We start from the raw sequence: 8832 nt of genomic DNA, 5'->3' as shown, positions 1-8832 counted from the left end.
GATGTTGAATACTTTTGCCATCAATGTGGGAGGACACTGCCCTGCCTCCTGTTCTCCTGCCCCGTAACTTCCGCCAGTGGAGACCCGCTCACCCTGTGTTGCCCACATTCCCCTATCATGCTTTACCGCCCAGCCTCCTGCTCTCATGCACCCTAACTCCCACCCAGTCGGAGGAGACACTGACTCCTGTATTTCTGTATTTCTGTGCTGCCACGCTGGACCCTCACCCACTGGCAGAAGCTCCACAGTGTCCACCACCCTCTTTAGTCCCCCGTATGCCCACACACCCCTATCACTACCCAGCTTCCTGCTCTCCTGAACCGTAACTTCCACCACTGGGTAATCGCTGACGCTGTGTTGCCCACATACCCCTATCATGCCTCATAGCCCAGCGTCCTGCTCTCATGCACCCTAACTCCCACCCAGTAGGAGGAGACACTGACTCAGGGCCACCGTCCTGTACTCCTGTGCTGCCACGCTGGACCCTCACCCACTGCCAGAAGCTGCAATACAGAGCATGTTTCATACAATTCTAACCATATTTCTCACAATACAAACGTTCACAAATTAAGGGGCGTAGCCCCTTACGCCGGTGTGAAGAGCGCCCGTAGGGCGCGATGAATCACCTAGTATATAATAAATAGCCACAGCACAATCATTAGGAACACATCAGGTGGCTTCACAACAAAAGTACAGCACCAACACTTCAAGTACAGCACACAGTAATGGTAGCCGAAACAGGGCAACAGGGGAACCAAACATGACATTTGAACCGCGGGCAAATGTGGTGACCCTCGGCACGGATTTTGACACAGGATGCTGACACAAACAGCTCAATGGAAGATTTGGGAAGACATAACGGTGGAGATTAATGGGGACACAAGTTCATTTGCGGGCACGTTTGCCCCTGGCAGGCTCCTTGCCACGTGCAGCAGCTCTTCGGCCTCGCCCACGGCCACAGTCAGATGGTGGGTCACGTGGAGCACATGCTGGGGAGGGGGTGGATCTTCTTCCCCCTCTGGCAGCAGGGAGTGATGATGTTGGTAATGCACCAGAAGCGGGTGACATTAGGACCCTATTGGTGGTAACTAGCTCCACCATAAGTTCATTATGGCGGAGGAGGAGTTCATTTTGCCGCAGGGCTTGATCAGCCAGCACCTGCAGGCTAGCAGCAATAGCTTGCTGGCTGGCACTCATAGCTTGCTGGCTGGCACTCATAGCCTGCAGGCTCGCAGCAATACTCTGGTGGCTGGTGGTCAAACCCTGCAGCACCTCCTCGGCCCTACGCACCCGCTCGAATGCCGAGTCTCCCTGCTGCACAATACTGTCTAGCACACGGCCCCACGTGGACAATTCAGCCGCGGACATTTCCGGCTGCTGCTGCACGGGCCTGCTACTGGGGCCAGGTGGCACAGACTCCACAACCTCCTCAAGAGATTCTTGACCAAGCGGTGGGGATGCTGTTGAACGAGAAAATACCAATTACCACACATTCCATGTCAAATTCAAAACATCTACTTATGGCCTGGCAAATAATTACCTTCAAGCGTAGAAGCCATCACTTCCGCTGGGGACTCGCTGTCTATGGTGCTCACCCCCCGGACCTCCTCCACTGCAATGCAGCACTGTGCCATCTCTTCCAGGGGGGTGAGCTGCAGCTTGCCAGGCATGGGGCCAGCCCCAGAGGTGTGGCTGTGTTCCCACCGCTGGGTCAATTTCTTCTTGAGGTTGCCTTTGAAGTCGTGCCACCTGCAATCAAAGTGTACATATTAATACATGTAACTCCTCATGTTTGCTGTAGCACCCATTGCAATCTGAAACATAATACAACATGTGCCTACTGACACCAAACTTACATTATATTCATTTTTAAAACCAACCCTTAGAAGATACAACAACAACAGTCACCCTCCAATAACTATCAATTCAATGTCATGGCCAACATGTCTGTGCCTCCAAGCAACGTGACCACCCATTGACCAACTCCATCTAATATTGAATGTAAACATTACTGGACTTGTACTGCTCAAATGTAACACACATGTACTTGCCTCTTCTTAACGTGCTCCGCCTCACGAACTTGTGGAGCCACTGCATTAATCTCCACCGTTATCTCCTCCCAGATCTTCCATCTCCTTGTGTGTGTCAACTTTACCGCTGGGCACTCTATTAAATCACGTGCCCGGGTCACCAGGATGTCAAGCTCCTGCGGTTCATATGCCATGTTTCTTGTGGTTGGTTCCTCTGTTGCCCGACTGCGGCCACGGGCACGGCCACTGGCACCGCCACTGCCACGGCCACTGGCACCGCCACTGCCACTGGCACTGCCACGGCCACGGGCACGGCCACCGGTTGCTGTACTTGAAGTGCTGGGCTGGCTACTCTGTTGGGAAGCCACCTGCTGTGTTCCCAATGATTCTGCTGATGCTGAGGATGGGCCAGCTGCTGATTGGCCTGATGTTGATGGCCCATCTGGCTGCTCTGGGTTGAGGGGGACATAGGTGGTGTTGGCTTCCATGCGGGACAAGAGATTCTGCACCACCTGTTCTTCCTCTAACTCTGGGCCAGCCATGTTTGCAACGGGATGCAGTTAATATCCCGGCGGTCGGGATCCCGGCGTTCAGAATCCCGACGCCGGAATCCCGACCGCCGAAATGCCGACACATTTTCCCTCCTGGGGTGTCCACGACACCCCTGGAGGGAGAATAAATTAGTGTGCCGAGCGTAGCAAAGCACCGGGCCCGCTGCGTGGCGAGCGCAGCGAGCCGGCAAGGGGGGGCGATCCACGTCCCCCCCTTGTCGGCATTTCGGCTGTCGGGATTCCGGCGTCGGGATCCCGACCGCCGGGATTCAATACTGAATCCGTTTGCAACAACTGTTTGCCTTTCTAGGACAACTTTAAATACTATTTCTGTAATTGGCGTTAATCAGCTGCAACCTGCGTTCCGTACGGCCGCGTTCCGTACGCCAGCGTCAACCGTGCGGCGCATACGGGACGCCCCTTGGTGTGGAAAAATATTTCTCAAAAACCTGGCAAACTGAGTAAGTCTGATTTAGTAGCTAAATGCAGATTCCAACACCAATGACAAAATAAAACTGAGGTCACACATGAAATGTAAATGTACATCTGTACTGTGCACTTGTTTGGTATGTAGTACAACTGACACTACCCATTCCATATGTAAATCCAGTCCACCACTTAGCCACAAGTAATCAGTGCTAGCATCCAAATCACATGTGAAAGCACTCCACATTCAGGCTGGATGCTAGCTACTTTTCATTCCACCTCTGTAGTATGGCCCAGTAGAAGGTAAGTGTACACATGCCAGCATGGCCTAATTTTTGGAAAAGGTCTGCCACTATTTGCTATGTTTCTGCTGCATAGCTTTCATTATAAAATAGCTGTTTAGTACCTTGTGGAGTTAGGTGTAAGTGTCTAGTGATGCAGACTATTTCACCTGTTGCTTATACCCATGTTTGGTGGATGGTATAGATCAGTGCTCGAAGTGGAAATTTAGAAGTGGGGGTATGCAAAAAATAAGGATGTAATTATTCGCGCGCCGAAGGCGTGCGCGCTCGGGGCAAGGGGGCGTGGCTACTTTTAAAATGGGCGTGGTCATTGGTAAAGTGGGCGTGGTCATGTCCCCAGGCACCCTGACCCCGGCCCAGCACCCGATGCAGCTCATCTCACATGGTGGCTTGGTGGGCTGCTGGCATATAAATAAGTATATTTAATAAATAAATAAATGGTTGTCTCTTTGCTGCAGGGATAGGGAGACAGGGGTTGGCTGGGGTTCACAGATCTACGCCGGTGCTGTGTACCCTCCAGGGAACGCTAGTGTGGGACCCAGCTACACAGGATGGCCGGCAAGTACTGGGTCCCACGGCTGCTGGGCTCTGTAGTGCTGGACTCGGCAGTGCTCCACTCTGTAGCACTGGACTCTGTAGGGCTGGGCTCTGTAGTGCCCCACTCTGTAACACTGGGCTCTGTGAGGGGCTGTACTTACAGCCCCTCACAGAGCCCAGTGTTACAGAGTGGGGCACTACAGAGCCCAGCCCTACAGAGTCCTACAGCCCCTCACAAAGCTAAGTGTTACAGAGTGGGGCACTACAGAGCCCAGCCCTACAGAGTCCTACAGCCCCTCACAGAGCCTAGTGTTACAGAGTGGGGCACTACAGAGCCCAGCCCTACAGAATCCAGCGCTACAGAGTGGAGCACTACAGAGCCCAGCACTGCCGAGTCCAGCACTACAGAGAGAGCCAGCCATGTGTGCAGGCGCTCTCTCTCTCTCTCTCTGCTTGACAGGCGCTGCTGCACTGCGCCTCCCCGCTCCCGACGCCCGCTGTGTGTAGAGGTCAGCGGGGGTCACAGCCTCCTGTGCACACGGCAGGTCGGGCGATGCTGCACTGCGCCTCCCGTCTGACTCACCCGGCTGGAGGTCGGCGGGGGTCACGGTGACGCGTGGCCTTCTTCCTCTTCGCTCCCGTGCCGTCACTCACCGCTCTCTCTTCTCCGGCTGGCTGCGGGGTTCCAATCAAGGTGGCTGGACCCATGCTTCTCCTCCTCACCTTCCTGCCGCACGCTGCCCTCTTCCCCTCACGTGAGTCCTAAGCTTCCTCCTTCTTTTGCCTCCCCCAATCGTTGGCAGCTCTGGGCTGTCAATTAATGCTCGCCCCTGCCTCCGGCCCCATTAACCCGGTCAGGGCTGGGCCTGCTGTGCTATGCATATAGTAATAGCAGTGTGCAGACACTAGTCTGCACACTCCTATTACTTAAAAAAAAAAAAAAATGACTGACAGTGGAGAAGTGGCGGTATGGTATACCGTTGTATACCGCCCCACTTCGACCACTGGTATAGATGATATATAATGTGTTTCCATCTTATTTTACACTGTCTGTTTAGGATGGGTGTGCGATGCAATGGGTTAGCCGTCTGTTCGGGCGCATACACGCTGTCAGTGTAAAAATGAACAATAAAGTTAATACCAAATATCACTCTGATCAACCAATGACAGCACATGATTGTTTGATTTGTGCCATTGCTAAGATGGCGGCCTATGGGAGAGCAGCCCCATTCTCACCCGCGGAGCTGCGAACACTGGTCTCCGTTATGGAGACCAGGCTGGGGCGGGCGGGCCCATTTGTAACCAACCGCCAGAAGCGGAATGCTTATGCGGTGGCCCGCCGCCGAATATTCGCACGAACGCAGGTGCGGCGGACCATCGCACAGCTGGAGCGGCGGTGGTCCGACTTGAGACGACGCCAGCCAGATTTGCTCCAGCAAATCAGGGCCCGCATAGCGAGATGTGAGTGTTTATACATTAAGGGCCTTATTCGAGTTCCCTCTTTCAGACAAAATCCTTCTTAGATGGACAAAACCATGTGCACTGCAGGGGGGCAGATGTAACTTGTGCAGATCTAATTAGATTTGGGTGGGGTTTTACTTCAAAGTGAGATCTATATTGCAGTGTTAAAATAAAGCAGCCAGTATTTACCCTGCAAAGAATCACCAAAAAATCACCAAATCTATTTCTCTCTGCACATGTTACATCTGCCCCCCTGCAGTGCACATGGTTTTGTCCATCTAAGAAGGATTTTGTCAGAAAGAGTGAACTCGAATAAGGCCCTAAATGGCCATTTGTCCATGATTGCTTACATGACCTTATTTAAGGCAATAAGGTCACCAGCCTGATCATGAGTGAAACATGGCATACACTATATGTGTGCTACTTCCTGTTTGACACCCTGTAATGGTGATAAAATATGTCATTGTGTAGGATTAATGTTTGTGATGCTTACAATGGTCCAAATGTCACAGCATACCTGCCATGTTACAGCCTGTGTTTTGTAAAGGCCACTAAGGAGCTGTTTGGCTGTACAATTATCAATACTTATAACCTTTGCATTTATAGGTTGATAAGGCTTAATACAAATTACCACTAATTGCCACTTTTTTGTCTTTTCCCAAACACAGCACGGGAACGAGCAAGACAGGCCCGACAAGACTCAGAGGCCTCCCAGGCCCAGGAGGATGCGGAGGCAGTAATGGCGGAGGAGGTTGCCATTGATGAAGGGGTGGCGGAGGAAGTAGAGGAAGACGAAAGGGAGGAAGAGCAAAGGGAGGAAGTGGAGGAGGAGGTCTGGGCAGCGGAGGTGGTGGCAGTGGAGGACGAGGTGGCCGAAGAGGAGGAGGTGCCACATGTGGAGTCCACAGGAGAAGAGGAGGCCTGTGAGGTGGTGCAGGCACCAGAAATTGGTATGTATAGATAAAGATTCATTATTCCTTTTGTCATCTTCTATTTGCTTTGTAGCACTGGTGATTCAATTGTTTTTTTCAATACTATAAAGTGATAAAACAAACTGGGTAGCAACAGACACACTTAGGGGTTAGATAGGGTGGGCAAACCATCCCTTTCATCCTGGACACATATTAATGACACAGGTTGTGCGGATGGCTTTCATGTCGATTTTAAGTGCCACTGAACCTGTGTAGTTAATCAGTATCCTGGAAGAAAGCCTCATATAGGTGAGTAGAGTTTACTGGTGATTGATCTTTGTAAACTAGATTCAGTATGGCATAAATGGAGTATGGACAGGCGTGGCTTAGACTGGAGTAACAAGTGGTCAGTGCCCCTGGGCCCTCCTCTAGCTAACCACCCCCTGCGGTCTGCATGTATGTTTTGCACCATAATTGTGTGTTGATTTGGTCTTAGTAATGCTTTTGAGCATGGGAGTGGGTTAGTGCTGCAGCTTCCCCTAACTGCCATTATGACAATGATTTCTGGAGCAGACCATCAGCAGGCAAGCCATGCTTGATTGCACCAATGTACTGTGCATTCCTGAGAGTTGTGTAACTCCCCTGCCAGGCTCCATCATATAACAGACACTGAACTTTGTTTGCAGAATTGTGATTGGTGCAGTGCGTGACATGCTTCTCAGAGCTTAGTCATGGGTGGGTTTGGATTGAGAAGGAGCAGTATGACTGTGAGGTGTTCTACAGAGTAAAGGGTATAGGGCACAAATCAGGCTTTCAATGTAGTATGAATGCATGTATGTATAGGTGTATGTGTCATATATTTAGTTACCGGTATATATGTGTCTATATATATATATATATATATATATATATATATATATATATATAGATACATATACACACACACCTGTCACGGTGCATGTTTAAAATGTATGTATGACTATGTTAAATGTATGCATGAATATCATTATTATTTTTTCAATTTGTATTTCCTCCACAGATGAGCCTGCCCAAGCAGAGGAGGGTCGCCGTGGGGCCCTCCTACGAATTAGAGCCCACATGCGGCAGATTTTGGCCGAAATGGACCGGCTCATAGATGGGCCAAATTAATTTATTTGAATAATATTTTGTGTTCTTTCGATTAATAAATAGTTATTTAAAGTTCAAAGTTGTCAGTGTTTTTTTCTAACATGCAAAAGTATATGTGTAACTTGTTTAAAATCTTTTAAATAAGCCAAATGTAAATAGTGTATATAGATGTATGTTAGGGTCACATGCTGTAAGGGTTAATGTGTGTAATGAATGTAGTAGGAATGTGGGTCAGTATAGATGAGCATTTAATTGATTGAAATTGATAACAATCCCTTTTTCATCAGGTTGCCTAATTGCCTAAGTGGGTCATGTGATCGCTGTGTGTACTCAGGAAAAAAGTGTGGGATTGAGCGTAAATACTCCGCATCGGTGCGTACGGACAGCTTCCCGTACGTTCTGACGCGGTAAGACCGTGCTTGTGCGGGAAGACCGTGCAGAATCTGTACGTTTCCACCGCACACGCACGGTTTGTATGTCGTCCGTACACACGCCCTGTTCTTAAAGAGTGAGTCCGTCCGAATGCGGAGGACACGTGGGCGTTTCTACGGACGTTGGCCGTACGCCACCGCATAGCGTGGCGTGCGGACCGCACCGTAAGAATTCGGGAAAGTACGCACAAATCAGAATAAGGGCCCTTATCACCCTTGCATTTATCTCTTGTTAAGGCTTAATACATCTGCCCCATTATTACACTGGGGGCCTCCCAACCGCCACCCTACCGGGGGACACTGCTGCCTGCTTAGCTCAGAGCATCGAAGGACAGGGGGCCTCCCAACCGCCACCCTACCGGGGGACACTGCTGCCTGCTAAGCTCAGAGCAGCGAAGGACAGGGGGTCTCCCAACCGCCACCCTACCGGTGGACACTGCTGCCTGCTTAGCTCAGAGCATTAAAGGACAGCGGCCTCCCAACCGCCACCCTACCGGGGGACACTGCTGCCTGCTAAGCTCAGAGCATTGAAGGGCAGGGGGCCTCCCAACCGCCACCCTACTGGGGGACACTGCTGCCTGCTAAGCTCAGAGCAGCGTTGAATAAGGGGCCTCCCAACTGCCACACTACTGCGGGACACTTCTGCCAAAAAATTTGAATTGTCCTGCAAAAATTGCGACAGTTGGGAGGTACGTCATTACCCATGTACACTTGTTACTTTCAGGGGCGGATTGGCCCACCGGGACACTGGGCAATTTCCCGGTGGGCTGGTCCAAACCCCCCCCTCTGTCGGGCCGGACCATGCATGTTTGCATGTTTTCCGGGCCGGACCAGTGGCCTGAAGAGCAGTGGCAGAGCACACTGGCTGACACCGCAGAGCACACTGACTGACACCGCAGAGCACACTGACTGACACCGCAGAGCACGCTGACTGACACAACCGTGGCAGCGGCTGGAAGGGTAAAAGCTCCGGGGGATCTGAAGCCCTACAGTGGCTCATTTGTCTCCACCGGCCAGCACCTTCCTCCTCCAGTGGCCCCCAGACATCAACAGTG

The 8832-nt window shown here is 51.2% G+C and overlaps 1 protein-coding gene across 1 annotated transcript; it reads left to right on the top strand.

Moving 5' to 3' along the window:
* Window positions 1-3296: 3296 nt before the first annotated feature.
* On the top strand, window positions 3297-7367 carry LOC146072208 (uncharacterized). The gene is made up of 3 exons (XM_083179538.1): window positions 3297-3310; window positions 5976-6257; window positions 7258-7367. Exons 2-3 carry the CDS (start codon window positions 6047-6049, stop codon window positions 7365-7367), a joined length of 321 nt encoding a protein of 106 aa, XP_083035664.1. The 5' UTR covers window positions 3297-3310; window positions 5976-6046.
* The last annotated feature ends 1465 nt before the right edge of the window (window positions 7368-8832 follow it).

This window comes from Crinia signifera, chromosome 4 (assembly GCF_055691185.1).
Source record: "Crinia signifera chromosome 4, ASM5569118v1, whole genome shotgun sequence".
Lineage (NCBI taxonomy): Eukaryota > Metazoa > Chordata > Amphibia > Anura > Myobatrachidae > Crinia > Crinia signifera.
The sequence above is the reverse complement of the archived record's forward strand: the minus strand, read 5'-3'. Positions and strand labels throughout refer to the sequence as shown.

What these genes read in the sequence shown, in the direction of transcription:
- LOC146072208 (XM_083179538.1), top strand. Translation starts at nt 6,047, where the DNA reads ATGGCGGAGGAGGTTGCCATTGATGAAGGGGTGGCGGAGGAAGTAGAG. An exon ending in GGTGCAGGCACCAGAAATTG is followed by an intron (nt 6,258 to 7,257) that starts GTATGTATAGAT and finishes TTTCCTCCACAG; the next exon opens with ATGAGCCTGCCCAAGCAGAG.